General features: G+C 26.7%; 7 protein-coding genes across 7 annotated transcripts; 3 read left to right on the top strand and 4 right to left on the bottom strand. All coding sequences in view use genetic code 12, as the record gives it.

The window, feature by feature from the left end:
• Positions 1-70: 70 nt before the first annotated feature.
• RPN5 (proteasome regulatory particle lid subunit) lies at positions 71-1,447 on the bottom strand (the record flags this gene model as incomplete). Its single annotated transcript, XM_051760719.1, has 1 exon — positions 71-1,447. One exon carries the CDS (start codon positions 1,445-1,447, stop codon positions 71-73), a length of 1,377 nt encoding a protein of 458 aa, XP_051611555.1.
• A 171-nt stretch (positions 1,448-1,618) lies between these two features.
• PRP22 (DEAH-box ATP-dependent RNA helicase) lies at positions 1,619-4,582 on the top strand (the record flags this gene model as incomplete). Its single annotated transcript, XM_051760718.1, has 1 exon — positions 1,619-4,582. One exon carries the CDS (start codon positions 1,619-1,621, stop codon positions 4,580-4,582), a length of 2,964 nt encoding a protein of 987 aa, XP_051611554.1.
• A 623-nt stretch (positions 4,583-5,205) lies between these two features.
• Positions 5,206-7,887, top strand: KGF55_005679 (hydrolase; the record flags this gene model as incomplete). Its single annotated transcript, XM_051760717.1, has 1 exon — positions 5,206-7,887. The coding sequence occupies one exon, from the start codon at positions 5,206-5,208 to the stop codon at positions 7,885-7,887; it is 2,682 nt and encodes an 893-aa protein (XP_051611553.1).
• A 46-nt stretch (positions 7,888-7,933) lies between these two features.
• KGF55_005678 (DNA primase subunit) lies at positions 7,934-9,271 on the bottom strand (the record flags this gene model as incomplete). Its single annotated transcript, XM_051760716.1, has 1 exon — positions 7,934-9,271. The coding sequence occupies one exon, from the start codon at positions 9,269-9,271 to the stop codon at positions 7,934-7,936; it is 1,338 nt and encodes a 445-aa protein (XP_051611552.1).
• Positions 9,272-9,503: 232 nt separating this feature from the next.
• MUM2 (Mum2p) lies at positions 9,504-10,440 on the top strand (the record flags this gene model as incomplete). Its single annotated transcript, XM_051760715.1, has 2 exons — positions 9,504-9,527; positions 9,589-10,440. The coding sequence occupies 2 exons, from the start codon at positions 9,504-9,506 to the stop codon at positions 10,438-10,440; spliced, it is 876 nt and encodes a 291-aa protein (XP_051611551.1).
• A 33-nt stretch (positions 10,441-10,473) lies between these two features.
• Positions 10,474-11,130, bottom strand: KGF55_005676 (uncharacterized protein; the record flags this gene model as incomplete). The annotated part of the gene is made up of 1 exon (XM_051760713.1): positions 10,474-11,130. The coding sequence occupies one exon, from the start codon at positions 11,128-11,130 to the stop codon at positions 10,474-10,476; it is 657 nt and encodes a 218-aa protein (XP_051611550.1).
• A 2,005-nt stretch (positions 11,131-13,135) lies between these two features.
• Positions 13,136-14,008, bottom strand: KGF55_005675 (uncharacterized protein; the record flags this gene model as incomplete). Its single annotated transcript, XM_051760712.1, has 1 exon — positions 13,136-14,008. The coding sequence occupies one exon, from the start codon at positions 14,006-14,008 to the stop codon at positions 13,136-13,138; it is 873 nt and encodes a 290-aa protein (XP_051611549.1).
• Between the last annotated feature and the right edge of the window lie 2,958 nt (positions 14,009-16,966).

Raw genomic sequence — 16,966 nt, 5'->3', positions numbered from 1 at the left:
GTTAATAGTATTAGATATTAGTTAGAGACTGTTATATTCAATATAATGAAAATTTGTTTTATTAATTCTATTATATAACTTTTTTAATTCCATACATCATTTCTTCTTTATTTATTAAATGACCAATTGAATCAATTTCTTCTAATAATTTATCAACATCAAAACACCAATCATTTAATACAGCATTTATATGATTATCACTTGTTCTTGGATCCATACCTTCAATTCTTTTAGTTTTATCAAATTTTACTATCCCTTTTGGACGATTAATTTTTGCATTAATCATACCATTATTTACTAATTCACTTATATATTTTTCTGATTCATCTGTTGATAATTGTAATAAATATGATAATCTATCTAATTTCATATATTGATAAAATTTATTTATAACTCTTAAATTATGTTCAATAATTCTTTTTTGTAAATTTTCATAATTTTTAACATCTTTGAATATTGAGGTGGTTGAAAATTCTTGCTTGTATAATGATTCAATATTTGACCAATGAATTAATTCATCAGTTGTAAAAATTTCCAAGAGTTTAAAAATTTTTGAATCTATTGTTTTTGAAAAAATAGGATTTTTTGATATTTTATTAATTAAATCATTTTGATGAGGATCATAAGTTGATAATATTATATAATAAACAATTGAAATTAAATAATCTTTAAATTCTTTTGATTCTTTTACTATTGGAATTTCAATTAATAATAATAAATTTTTAACAATTGATAAATAATCATAATCAAATATATTAATATCAATTAAATATTTTAAATAAGTTGTTTTAAACTCATCTGCCTTTTCAAAATTTTTTAAAGTTTTCAACAAGATTTTCCTACTTAATATTTTAGCTTGATTATAATCTCCCTTTTGTAAAGTTAATTGAATTTGTTCTAATATATATTCAATTTTATCACTGAAAGGCATCAATGAATAAGTTTCAACTTGTAAATCACATAATATTTCAACTGCTTTATCTAAATCATTTTTCTGATTTAAATAAATTTCTGCTAAATTTTTTGAAACTATTGCTCTTTCAACTTCAACAAATATTTTTTTATCAGTTACTAATCTAATAGTTTCAATTAATTTTATTTTGGTTTCTAATTCCTTGGGATCTGATTCATTAAGTTGTTTTAAATTTTTAATTACTTCTTGTATAAAAAATTGTATTGAAGATTTTAATTGTCCATGTTTTTTTGAAAGAATAATAATTAAATCATTTAAATAATTCCAATCTCCATTTGAAACTAATACATTTACTAATCTTTCCAAAATTCTTTTTGAACTTGATAAATCTGATGATTGACGAGTTTGTTTTTCTAATACTAAATATTTATCAATTTGTTCTTTATAATTTGGGATTTTTTCTATGATTGGGAATTGTTCATCTAATGTTGCTGAAAAATCCTTTTCGGCTTTTATTGGATCTTCTCTAGACATTTTTGGGATGTGTTGTGTTATTGATGTTGAGTTTAAATTGGTGGCAAGTTTGGTTGTAAGAAATTGAAGTTGAAAAATGAGAAATTGACAATTCGATTTTGGTAGCTTTTTCTGTACACAAAATTTAATTCTATTGAGATCTCATTGTCACTACGAAAGCTTCATGAATCAATGTCAAATGGTGAAACCAAACAATATGATATCATTCAAAAACATTTAGGTTCATTAGATGAAGAAAATATAAAATTAATTCATAATTTTCTAAAAGATTTATTTATCAAATCATCTGGATATGGGTTTCTTAAATTTCATGATTTAGTTAAAAAGAATGGAGGTGAAGATTTTGATAAATTATTCATAAGAGAATATTATAATTCTTTAAGCTCAACGAGTAGTAAAAGGAAATTAGATAATGGTGTTTATGAAGGTAGGGTCATATCAACGCCTCCGTATGGTGCATTCATAAAATTTAATAATTCTTCTGGACTTTGTCATGTTTCACAAATATCATTTGATGGATCTCGAGTTGAAAATTCTTCAATTTTAAAACCAAATCAAAAAGTATTTGTTAAAATTATTGATGAAAGAAAAGATGGGAAAATTTCATTATCAATGAGAGGAATTAATCAAGAAAATGGTGAAATTTTGGAAATTGAACGTGGAACCGTTAATAATAAAATTCAAAAATCTAATCGTAAAATGACATCACCTGAAAGATGGGAAGCAAGACAATTAATTGCATCTGGAGCTGCAAAACAAGAAGATTATCCTGAATTAAATGAATTTGAAGAAATTGAATCAAAATCTCAAATAATTCATCATGAACCTGAAATTTCTCATGATATTGAATTAAATGATTTTAAACCTGAATTTTTAAAAAATCAACCAAAATTTAAGGAACTACCGAACATAAATACAATTTTAAAAATGGAAGGAGGTGCAATGTCAAAAGTAATTGAAAAGGGTTCTGAATTAGCTAAAACTTTTAGAGATGATAAATTAAAATCTCAAAAACAAAAACAACATCAAGAAATTGATCCATTATTTGAGAAAGATGAAGAATCTAGTGAAAAAAAAATTGCTGAATGGAAAAAATCCAAAAAAATTGCATTTGGAAAACCAACAACTATGTCAATAGATGAACAAAGAAAATCATTACCTGTTTTTGATATGAGAAATGATTTAATTGAACAAATTAAAAATAATCAATTTCTTGTTATTGTTGGTGAAACTGGTTCTGGAAAAACTACTCAAATTGTACAATATTTATATGAAGAAAAAATGAATATTATAAATGGAGAATCAAAAATTATTGGATGTACTCAACCAAGAAGGGTTGCAGCTACTTCAGTTGCTAAAAGAGTTTCTGAAGAAGTTGGTTGTATATTAGGTGATGAAGTTGGTTATAATGTTAGATTTGATGATAATACCTCCCCTAAAACAAAAATTAAATATATGACTGACGGTATGTTGGAAAAAGAAGCATTAAGTGATCCAGAAATGAACAAATATTCAATAATTATGCTTGATGAAGCACATGAAAGAACTATAGCAACAGATGTTTTATTTGCTTTATTAAAAAAAGCAGCCAAAGCAAATCCAAATTTAAAAGTTATTATAACATCAGCAACTCTTGATTCTAATAAATTTTCAAAATATTTTAATAATTGTCCTATAGTTAAAATTCCAGGTAGAACTTTTCCCGTTGAGATATTATATACAAAAGAACCAGAAATGGATTATTTAGCAGCTGCATTAGATTCAGTTATGCAAATTCATATATCTGAACCTCCTGGTGATATATTAGTATTTTTAACAGGTCAAGATGAAATTGATACAAGTTGTGAAATTTTATCTGAAAGATTAAAAATTTTAGGAGATTCTGCAACAGAATTAATAATTTTACCAGTTTATTCTGCGTTACCTTCAGAAATGCAAACTAAAATATTTGAACCAACTCCCCCGGGTTCAAGAAAAGTTATATTAGCTACAAATATTGCTGAAACTTCAATTACAATTGATGGAATTTATTATGTTATAGATCCTGGTTATGTTAAATTAAATGCTTATGATCCAAGAGTTGGAATGGATTCTTTAAAAATTTGTCCTATTAGTAAAGCTCAAGCTAATCAAAGAAGTGGTAGGGCAGGTAGAACTGGACCTGGTAAATGTTATAGATTATATACTGAAGAATCATTTGAAAAAGAAATGTTACCAAATACTATTCCAGAAATTCAAAGACAAAATTTATCTCATACTATATTAATGTTAAAAGCAATGGGGATTAAAGATTTGATTAATTTTGAATTTATGGATCCACCATCAATGAGAACTTTAATGACATCATTAGAAGATTTATATATGTTGGAAGCGTTAGATGATGATGGAGAAATTACTTTATTAGGTAAAAAAATGGCAAATTTTCCCATGGAACCAGCATTAGCTAAAACATTAATTAAATCAGTTGAATTTGAATGTACTGAAGAAATTTTAACAATTATTGCAATGTTATCTGTACAAACAATTTTTTTTAGACCCAAAAATAAACAAATTCAAGCAGATCAAAAAAGAGCAAGATTTAATTCAATAATGGGAGATCATTTAACTTTATTAAATGTTTTTCAAAGATGGTGTCAAAATAATTATAATAAAAATTGGTGTCAAGATAATTTTATTCAAGAAAGAAGTTTAAAAAGAGCAATGGATATAAAAAAACAATTAAAATCAATTATGATAAATTATAAATATGAAATAAAAAGTTGTGGATCAAATTTAGATAACATAAGAAAAACTCTTTGTTGTGGATTTTTTAAAAATACTGCAAAAAAATTAAGTGGTGAAGGTTATAAAACTTTATCAAAAAATGAATCAGTATATTTACATCCATCATCAAGTTTATTTGGTAAAAATACAGAATATTTATTATATCATACTATTTTATTAACTTCAAAAGAATATATGCAATGTGTTACAATTATTGATCCTATTTGGTTATATGAATTTGCTTCAAAATATTTTAAATTAAGTGATGAAACAACAAAGAAAAAGGAAAAAATTATACCTTTATTTTCATTTCATAATAATAATAATAAAAAACCACATCCATTTGAAAAGAAAAAGAAAAAAATTGAGTAAATACTGTATTAAATATTATGGTGATTAGGTTAATAAGCTATTTTATTTTTCTATATTCTTCATTTATCAATTAATACTATCAAGATGGACAATTATATACTAATTAACAACGAGGGTCATATAAGCATCTGATGACACTAGCTAATAAGATATAAGTCCGGTTATAAAATAAATGACATTGGTAGCGATGGTTTGATATTTTTAAACTTTTCTTTTCCCCAGATATTTTTAATTAAGTTAAGAGATCTACAACCAAAAGAAAATTCATAAATATACGATGATAGACTAATGTTAATATAGAATCTTTTTACAAACACACTTTATATAGAATGTAATATTTAATAATGTAATGTTGTATGAATGAATGATACTGATTTGTGGAGGTGGCGGTGTTGTAGTCAGTAGATGATAATCTGTTTAATTTGTACGTTTCATACTAATCTTTCTTTTTAACTTAATTTAGCAAGTAAAAAAGAAATTACCGACTGATTCTATTTCTAACAGAATTAATCACTTTTACATCAACAACAAAAGTCATTCATTTACCAAATATATATCCACTTTTCCCATATCTAGTTTGTTATTTTTAATAGATTAGATTCCTTTATGTATTTTATAATAGTATGAGATCAGCAAGATATGCCCATGATGCAATACATGATAGATTAAGATTATATCTGACTACATCAAATATTTCAATAAATGGAGTAAAATGTCTTAAAAGAGATTATCCACCAACTCAGAGTATTCCAGAAACTAATAATAATTCAAATTCAATATTACCTTGCATACCATTAGAATCAAATAATGAAGGAGAATTTTATGATCCAAAAACTGGTCGTAAAATTGTTTTAAAAGGAATAAATGTTGATTCTCAACTGAAATTACCTGTAAATCCAAATACAACATCTTATTGTGGGAATTGTACAGAATCAAATAATATATTCTTTGATGGTGATAAAGTATCATTTGTTGGAAGACCTTTTCCCATAGATGAAGCTAAACTGCATTTTCAAAGAATTAAAAGTTGGGGTTATAATACTATAAGATATGTTTTAACTTGGGAAGCTATAGAACATGAAGGTCCTGGAAAATATGATCAAGATTTTGCAAATTATACTATAGAAATATTAAAAATTATTGGAGAAATTGGTGGATTATATATTTTTTTAGATTTACATCAAGATGTTTGGTCAAGATATTCAGGTGGGAGTGGAGCTCCAATGTGGACTTTTTATTCAGTTGGTTTAAATCCTAAAAATTTTTCAATGACTGAAGCTGCTATATTACATAATGAACCAAGATTTCATGATTCAACAGATATTTATCATAAAATGTTATGGACTTCAAATTATAAAAGATTAGCTTCATTAGTTATGTTTACTGCTTTTTTCGCAGGTAAAAATTATTTTCCAAATTTTTTTATAAATGATGAAAATATTCAAGATTATTTACAAAATAAATTTTTTGGTGCTGTTGAATTTATATGGATGGAAATTTTGAAAGGAGTTCCAAATTTAATTGAAAATGGAACTATTATGGGATTTGAATCTATGAATGAACCTAATTGTGGGTTAATAGGTTATCCAAATTTGAATTATATACCTAATGAACAACAATTAAGAGTAGGTACAACTCCAACTGCTTTTCAATCAATGAAATTAGGTATGGGATATGCATGTGAAGTTGATGAATATAGGATATCTGTAACTGGACCAAGAAAATATGCTACTAAAATCATTGATCCAAAGGGTATCAAAGCATGGTTAACTCCAGAAGAAGGAGAAATAATTGATAAACATTATGGTTTTAAAAGAAATGAAGCATGGGAATTAGGTAAATGTATATTTGCATTACAAGGTATATGGGATTGGCCAGTAAATGATACCCCCTTAGAAGATATGACTCAAGCTCAAAGATTAGAAATAAGTTCAAAATGTTTAATGTTACAATCAGAATTTTTTAGTAAATCATTACCAATTCATAAATATCCAAACAAGATTTCTAAAATTGATGTTCATACATTTGTAAATTTTCATTTTGTTAATTTTTATATCAAATTTAAAGAAACTATAAGAAAACATAATTCAAAAGCATGGGTAATGTTATCAGTACCTGTATTAGAACAACCTCCAGATTTAAAAAATGATGAAAGAAATATTATAGATTCTAAAACTATTTATTGTCCTCATTATTATGATGGATTATCCCTTATGTTTAAAAGTTGGAATAATAAATATAATGTTGATACTTTAGGTATAATGAGAGGTTGTTATATAAATCCTGTTTTAGGTATTGTATTTGGTGAAAGAGCTATAAGGAATTGTATACGAAAACAATTTATTGAAATGAGAAATGAATGTGAAAAATATTTAGGTCCTATTCCTGTATTAATGTCAGAAACAGGAATGCCATTTGATATGGATGATAAAAGATCATATAGAAATGGGAAATATATATCTCAAACAGCTGCTTTAGATGCTATTAGTAATGCTTTAGAAGGTGCAAATATGTCACATACTTATTGGTGTTATAATAGTTCAAATAATCATAAATGGGGTGATCATTGGAATAATGAAGATTTTTCATTTTGGTCAATGGATGATAGAAATCTTTCATTTGCTGATGATGAAGATACTTCACCATTAAATTCTTCAAATCCTCCACCAAAAAGAAAAAATTCAGTTGTTACATTAAAAGCTAAAAGAAAATTATCAGCTGCTACAAAAATGGGTTTTAGTTCTTCTAAAAATAGTGTTATTTCAACTAATTCTGAATCATCTTTTGATAAAGATACAGAATATGAATCTGATGATACTTCTTCTCAATCTTCAATTATATCAACTACTCCATCAAATGTTTATCATCGTCAATATAGAAAATGTTATCCATCACCTGATGGTGTAAGAGCTGCAAGTGCAGTTATAAGACCATATATGATTGCTACAAAAGGTAAAATAACAGCATCTGAATTTGATATTAAATCAGTAAAATTTTCATTACAAATAGCTATTGATTTTAATGATATAGATTCACCAACTATAATATTTGTACCTAAATGGCATTATCCATTTTTAGAATATGGAGATGTATATTTAACTTCTGGTTATATTAAATATAATGAAGAATTGGAATATATAGAGTGGCATCATGGAATTGATCCTCAAAAAGTACCGGAAGATGGTGAACCTGAATTACAAAAAGGTGTATCAATTGAAACTATTATTATAAAAAATAATTCTGGATCATTAGAAGAAGCTGCATTAATAGAGGAAAAGGGCGAATCAAGTTGTCCTGTTACATAAAATTAGACTTTAGAATAAATTTTTAAAAGTTTTATTTATTTCTATATCAAAATTCATAAGGATTTTCTAATTCTCTTTTTTCTTTATTCTCTTCAGATTTTAATAAATCTCCTACAAATTGTTTGAAATAATCAACATATGGTTTTAAACTTGTTTTATCCCATGATGGAATATCATTAACTTGTGAACTTTTTGATTCCCATGCCTCTAATTCATTTTGAATTGTTTTCAAATTAGGTGAAGTTGTTGGATTAAATCCATATGCATCATCTTGTGAATTTCCAGATATATTTTTTAAAGGATTGAAAGGTACACATACATTTCCAGTACCTGGATGAATACAAAATGGTGATTTTAATAAATGAATAATTTGACGTGAAACTTCAATATCTAATCTTGGATATAAATAAAAAATTATAATATCTTTCTTTGCATCCATTAATGGTCCAACTTGCAAATTTGATTTAAATATTTTTGATGCTAAAGTATTTATATCTTCCCATTTTTCTTTTGATCTTGATACATTTTTATTTGATTTCCATTTTTTTCTTAATTCAATTTGTAATTCTTTATTAGGTATAAAATTTAATAAATCATTAATTTGTTTCCAATTTTTTGAATCTTCTTTTGTTTCAGAATCAGTATACCAAGGATCTTGATCTTCTAATATTATATCTATAAATGAATTTTTCATCACTTCAAAACTTCTTTCTATATGTGGATGAAATGGTCTTTTAACATGAATTCCCTTAGATGATTTAACATGTTTTGCCCCTAATACATCAAGATATTCCACTATTGATCTTCTACTTTGTTCATCCAATTCTCTTGCTCTTTTATCACTTATCCAACAATGTGCACCTCTTCTACCTGAAAATACCCAAATCATATGTTTAAATCCAAAATCTTGTCTTAAACAATCTTCTATAATTTTTGAACCAACTTGTATGAATTTCCAACATTTACAACATATATCAGTTCCTTGACAACAAGTTCTAATATCGTCATAATCAGTTAAATCAATATCAAATACTAATTCTTTTGTTAACGGTTTTAATGCTTGTTTTGGAAGATTATGTCTCTCTTTTGGTGCTACTTTATATACTGCTCCAATTTCAAAACGTGTAGGAATTGCTTTTATAACTGATTTTTTAAATTCTTCCACATTAGAATATGAATTATAACGTTGATATGCCCCTGATCTAAATTCATAAGCAAATTCTCTCATTATAAAATCTTTTGTTGGTTTTGGTGAATGACTTAACCAATTGAATATATATTTAAAAGGTAAAAGACGTTTGTAGTAAAATTCCATATCAACTTCACTTGGTTTTGAGGATTGTATTTGTGAATCATCACTATCTATTATTGGAGCTGGTACCATTTTTATTGAGTGATTATTAGTTGATTTGATAAGATTAGTTTTGAAGAATGAAAATATTAAAGTAAACAAAATTGAAACGCGTCTGTATAGTGTCTTAAAATTTTAATGTCATTTATTTTGAGACACGCCCTCTATAGAAAAAAATATAAATCTGAAACACATTTAAATTAATTGCAACACATTTAATTATTACTCGTAACATTCACTTTATTCAACATCAACAACAACTAAAATGACAGATAGTAATTTATTAAACGTATGTTTATTTGCTCTACTATAAAACTTAGAAAAAACTTACTAACAAAACACGTCCATAGTCAATAAATCAATTAAAATTCAGTTCTGATTCCTCATTACAACCAGATCAAACACCAAATACCAGTGGCAATAATATGGATTCAAACAATACAAACTTTTTCAATAATGATTATTTACAATTACAATACCAACAGCAATCAGATTATACGCCAAAAAGAATTTGGAATCAAACATCTTACTCAAATCAAAATCAAAATAATTGGCAACAACAAAAATTCCAACCTTTAAGTTCGAAAGATTCTTATGATAATAGTTTTTTCAATGATTTAGACTCTACAAACTCAACTTCAAATAAATATATGACCAACAATTTGTTAAATGCTCCAAGCTATATTCCAAATCAATATACCACTAATAAATTCCCTCAGACTCCTTCATCAACTAATTCTAGATTTAATGATGATTCATCAAAAGAAGAAATTTCAAAATTGAAAAATGAATTAATTCTTAAAAATCAAATTATTAAGAATTTAACTGAACAAATAAATATAATGATTAAAAATAAAAATAATAAATCATATTATGATATGAAAGATGAAAATTCAATCACAACTTATAAAGTTCCTAGTAATCATTATCAATTATTTCAAGATTTATCAAGAACTTTACAAGAAAAATGTGATGAAGTTGAAGAATTAAATCAAAGAATGGAAATTGTTTTAGTTTCAAGTAATTTAGTACATAATCCTAATTCATTTGCTATAGATATTGAAGAGTTAGGTCATAAATTATTAACTAAAATGAATCATTTACAAAAAGAAAATGATGAATTGTTAAAAATGGTTAGTTTGAGTAATAAACAAAGTTTAATTGTTGAAAATGAATTATTGAAAAAAGGTAATTATGAATAAAAGTTTAAATTTATAGATTAAATAATATTGAATTTATAAAAATAATAAGAATAATAAAGCCCAATATGCTCTACTTGCTTTAACAACAATACCATCGTTTTTTTGACCATTGCCACCAGAACCACCTGAATTCGAATCACTACCGCTTCCTCCTCCGTTACTTCCGGAAGAAGAACCACCTGAGCCACCTGAAGAAGAACCACTTGATCCACCTGATGAAGAACCACCTGAAGAAGAACCACCTGATCCACCTGAAGAGCCTCCAGATGGAGAGCTTCCTCCATTACTTCCTGCTGTTTCAGTAGCAACAGCACCGCCACCTCCATTACCACCTGTTGTTTTAGCATTTTGAAGAGATTTTGAGGCTGAATTATAGGCTGAATTATAGGCTGATGTATAGTCTGCATAATCTATATTTGCACACCAAGATTGTTTTAAACCGTCAGGAGTTGTAAACTGAGCATATGAATTTGGATAACAAGCTTGACCACATTTTAAAAATACTTTCCAAAAATCAGAACCTAAACCACAAATACAATAATCATAATCATCATTAGGACAAGATGTTGAAAGATCATCAGCCTGATCACAGTATGAAGAATCACAAGACGAATCTTTATTTGGACGTGAAAATTTAGCAGAAGTGGTGAAAATTAATGAAGCAATGATAATAAATTGAAAAACAAGCATCGTTATGGTTGAAAACTTTGATTTATGATTGAAATTGAGTAAATGACACTTTAAGATTGAAGGAAATTTAGCATCTTTTTATATCAAAACCCACTTTGTACTTTGAACAATTTTGAGATACTTTATTAGTTACATGTTATCTAAATCATTGGCATGCTAGTTTTGAATGAAATTAAATGGTCGTAATCTGATTTCATTAATTTAAAATGTTCATAATTTATATTTTGAAATACGAAATCTCGAAAATTTATTTTTAAATTGAATTATTTAATTTGTGTAATGACAATAAATCGACAAAGTATCTTATCTTTTCAACAACCCTTCTATTAATTTGAAATAATATGTATCAATTTGGTGTGAGATAAGTAATACATAGTTACCACTGCTCCTCGTGTTCAATAAATTAATTACAGATGGAAACTAATACTCAATTATTTCTTTGATTTTTTAAAACTAATCTGGAAAGAACTAAAGAAGTCTGAGTGTAAGGTTTACTAATCAAGTTCATCATCTTAAAAGATTGCTTTCAATTGATAATGAAAAACTCAATTAGTTTTGATCGATTGAAATTGACATTTTTAAGGGGAACTGTACCAAAAGGTGAATTTCATTTTCAATCCATTGGTATACATTAACAAAGACAATAATGTGGAGGACAATAACTTTTCACCCGCATTGCATTATCTAATAAGTTCTAATTTTTTTTTATTAGATAATAATTTGAGCCAAATTACGAAACTATTAATTTGTAACATCACAGGTTTATTTCTTCAACCTATGTTGAAAATTAATTGGTTTGCTGATAAGAGTGTTATATTGATTCAAAAAATTAGACTGCAAACTACACTGATTCAAAAAATAGGCTGCAAATAAATTACAAGTTTGTTCTATCAATTTTAAGGGCTTAAAAATGTTTCACTTGATCAATATGCATGGTACCTTATTATGAATTTAATATATGTCTATTATGTCATTGCTACAAAACACATGCTTCAAAATAATTAAAATCTACATTACTTTCATCACAAAATCATTAATATTTACTTTCTAAAGTATCATAAGCATTTGATAAAGACAAAACATTTGAAAGTGTTGTTTTCTTAATCGTATCGACAAGAGATGAAAACGAAAATAGGCAAGAGCTGTACCAAGATTAAATTGATTGAAATACTCTGATTTATTCAAGGAAACATATACCGGAATATTAAAAGATAAAAATTGATTTGTTCTTGTAATTTGGGGTTAAATTAACGAGTCATCGTATGTTGGTATCAAATTAAGTTAAATTAACTTTTGGGCATTATAACCATCATAAGCACGGAATTTTGAAACATGGAAAAGGTTATACCCAGAGTACGGCATTCTATAAGTAAAATTTATGCTTAATTTATCATTTATTTTACGAACATTCAAATTTTCATAGTTGATTTAATTGATACATTTCAATACGTTTCATTTAAAGTATTATCTCTCTCTATTATCTAATGATCATGCATTTAACGTAACACAAAATGGTAGTCGGTAATACAAAAAATAATTCAAAAATGAATAGTTTAATGAATTATTCTACCGAATTTCAATCCTGTAAGTTGATTAAAATTTGTGCACCCCCAAACAAGATACATCTAACATTTAAAAAATTGAGTTGATGAGTAAATTCAAAATACTTATATCTTATCACCCAAGACTAACTTTATTTATTGAGCGTGAAGATTTTCAATGACTGATACGGCTGACCAATTTTTATTCTAAACGAGTTTGGGTTAAAAACCCTTAATATGCTTTGTTTCTTAAATGTTAAATGCAAAGCTACAATCATAAAATAAGGAGAAGTAGGCTTAATTAGTTTAATTTAATTTAAGACATACAAAACACGACAATAAATATTTTTAGATATTCATTTACATATTCATTTTGTTTACTTTACTTTGACGATTACAATCTCAAAATCGGTACTATTATATAATTTATTATTTATATCTGAACTGATCTTGCTGAACTGATCTCACAAAAACAATAGAAATAATATAGACCATATACCGGCTTTAACAACAACACCATCATTGACAGCTCCGCTTCCATCATTACTACCTCTACTACTTGGTGATGAACTTCCTTGACTTGGTGAAGATTGAATAAATGAACCTCCTTGATTTGGTGAATTACCTTGACTTGGTGAACTTCCTTGATTTGGTGAATTACCTTGACTTGGTGAACTTCCTTGATTCGGTGAATTTCCCTGACTTGGTGTTGATCTGGATGAATTAGCTGAAGTTGTAGTTGATCTAGGTGAAGTAGCTAAAGATGTAGTTGATCGAGGTGAATTAGCTAAAGTTGTTGTTGATCTAGATGAATTAGCTAAAGATGTAGTTGATCTAGGTGAATTAGCTAAAGTTGTTGGACCAGCAATACCACCATTACTTCTGACTGAACTTTTAGCTTGTGATTTTGATAATTGAGAAATTGTAGAAAATACAGTTTCAAAATCTGATGAAACACCTTCAGTAGCATCTGCTGTTTCAAATGAATCGGGATATTCACTATCTGCACTTAATAATGATGCTTCTGATTCAGATGCTGATAAATATACTGAATATTGTATATTCACACAATAGTCTTGCTTCAATGTTTCAGGTGAATACAACAGGATATACTGAACGTCACAATCTTGAGCACATTTCAAAAATGCTGTCCAAAAGTCTATACCTAATCCACAAATGCAATAATCATAATAAGGTCCAAGACAATCTTGTGAAAGATCATCTGAATCATCACAAGATTGCGCATCGCAATATGTATCTCTATTTTGAATTGAAAACTTTGCAAAAATAGGTAAAATTAATGAAGCAAATATAAGCAATTGAAATTTGATTATCATTGTGGTTGATAAATTTGGTCTTTAAATTGAAGACAAATCTTAACTTTCAGTTTTGAAAGAAAATAATATCCTTTTATATTTCGTATCACATTTAGGTAAAACGTTTCTCAGTTGACTTATTTGATGAACCTACTTAATTCAAATTAAATTGAATGCATCGTAAATTGACTTCATAGTTGTATTTAACTCTTTTTAATTATTAATTTGATATACGAAATTTCGGAAATATATAAATTTATTAACATCTGAATCATGCACTTTGTGTAATAAATGAAATTAAACTAAAAAGCGGAATCTTGTTTTTTTATTTTATCTTATCTTTTTTAAAATTTTTTGGTAACATTGAGTTAAGTACATGAATTTTTGAAAATCAATTTTGAACAGGTTTTGAATAAATCCAACACCAAGCAGTAGGTGTATGTCAATTTATTATTAAGTTTACATTTTTTTTTTTATGTTTGAGAATTGAGTTACAAAATTACCCGAGAGGATCTTTTATTTGTCATTTTCAATTTTATTCCTGATAAAATGTAGCAGCCTAACCAGAACATTTCATACTGCTCATTCTAAGTTTCTATGTGGTCACTCGACTAACGAGTGAATGGTTCTAGTCCCTTTCAATTTCATTATATTTAGGTTTATTCTTTCATTCGAAATCAAAAATCATTTGATTCAATGCTCGCAAGAGTTGAAAAATTGCTAAGGGTTGTATTAATGATTTAGGTTATTTATCACGAAGCCATTTCTTCCAAATTTCCTAATTCTACAGATTATAATTAATTTGAATCAAAGATGCATTCAAACTACTGTTATTAGAGACGTGTGTTGTTTTAAAATAATTATATGTATAGTAAACGTGCTTACGCCTATGCATCTCAGGTAGCCATTATGAATTTTGAAAATACATAATTCAATATTAAAATTCATTATGGAAATCAAATGATCGTTGAAGAACAATTTGACATTAAAGTTTTATTGTACTAAGTCAAACATTAGAGAATTAAACCTTTTGGATCATTTCATATTAAAAAATTCGGATGATAACTTGATTGATGATATTAATTATATAAACGGTTTCACACAAATCATACCTTTAATATGAAAACTCAAGTGATAGCCAGAATGAAGTTGTCAAAATACTTGCATTGTTTGATACTGTTTTAATGAGGAAAATCAAGGTTAGCTTACATTATGTGTCACGCAGCAATTTGCGTCCAATTCCAGTTCTGAAACTCATAGGTAGCGCCATAACGTAAAAATGAAAGTGAATGCGGCGTTGCAGTTTTAAAATGAGTTCTGGGAGCGCGAAGTTTTTTTTTTTTGAGTGAGAAAAAATCGAAAAAACGCAGTCCTCGTAAATGAGCTACCAAATAAGTTGAGCTCGTATTTTATTGAAGTAGTTGTGGTGTTGATCAATAACTTATAGCTGGTAATGATTTCTTTTGATGATGTAGTTAGGAATGGAACTGTTGTGAATTTATGGAATTGTTATAAATTTGGGTATAATTTCATTATAGACTTCATTATTTTGTTCTTGATTTATTGATTATTACAGTTATTATTTTGGTTATTGTTTCAGTTATGTTTCTAGATATTATTTTACGATACAACATTAAGTATTTTTTAGTTTTGTCGTTATTATTGTTTTGTTACTTTATTGTTTATTAATCTAGTTTTTTATATTAGCTATTGATTTAGATATGGAAACAGTTATGAATTCTAGTTATGAGTTTGGAAATGAAACCTAAGAATGTACGATACTAAGCATTAGTATATTTTCTTCCTTTTGTGTTTGGAAGTTATTTTGAACTTAGTTATCATTTTAGTCATAGAATTAGTTTCTGATTTAACTATTATTCTAGTTATTTTTCTACGTAATATTTCAGTTATTATTCTAGTTATTATTTCAGTTACTATTGTAGTTTTAAATTTAGTTTTGATCTAGTTATTTTTTACTTCTTGTTTTTGTTACTGTTTTAGATACTGTTTTAGTTATTAATTTGGTTATTAATCTGGTTATTAATTTGGTTATTAATTTGGTTCCAGTGATTATTCTAGTTAAAATTTCAGTTACAAACGCAGTAATAGATTAGTTATGCACTGTAATATGAAATTCAACAATTATTTTGTTCTATTTGTTTGTGGTAATTGTTTTGGAACTGAGTTATTTAATTATGAATTTGATTATTGATTTAGTTATTATTCCAGTAATTATTCTAGTAATAATTCTAGTAATAAATTTTGTTATTTATTCAGTTGTTGATTTACTATACGAGATTCAGTTATTGTTTCAGTTATTATTTTAAATTTTTGGATGCTTCTGCTAATTGACTTTATTAGTTTAGGTTGATAGTTTGCTTTAGTTTACTTTTGTCGAACTTGGTAGTTTATTTAACTAGGTTAAACTTCGTTTGATACTTGAGTTGGTTATTTGACTTTAATAGTTGACTTTATGTGCTGATTTTAAGAGCTGATTTTGATAGATAATCTAGTTAGTTGATTTTGATAGTTGGAACAGCTGATTTTTTACTTTGTTTGATACCTGAGTTTGTTAATTGGCTGTAAAAGTCTATTAGTTGCCTTTAGTTGATTTCTTGAACTGGATAGTGATTTTGTTTGATAGATTGACTTCGAAAGTTGACTTTGACAGTTGACTTTGATAGATTAGTTTCTCTGTTTAATGTGATAGTATACTTTGTCGGTATGATTTGTTAGATGACTTTGATCGTTTACTTTCTTAAAAGACTCGAATTTGATGGTGGAACTTGACACTTTATTTTGATAGTTCTTTGGTGGTTGACTCCGATTGATCTTGGAAGACTTTATTAGTTGAGTCTGATATTTGTCTTTAGTTGACTTTGAATAGTTTAATTTCTTAGTCGGTTTTGATAATTTACTTTGATTGGTAACTTTAATAGTTGACTTTGTGAACTGACTTTAGTTGAGTTTCTTAGTTGA

The sequence above is a fragment of the Candida pseudojiufengensis genome (assembly GCF_024610245.1).
Source record: "Candida pseudojiufengensis strain CBS 10847 chromosome Unknown scaffold21, whole genome shotgun sequence".
In the NCBI taxonomy this organism is placed as follows: Eukaryota; Fungi; Ascomycota; class Pichiomycetes; order Serinales; family Debaryomycetaceae; genus Lodderomyces; species Lodderomyces pseudojiufengensis.
This window is presented reverse-complemented; position numbering and strand designations above follow the sequence as displayed.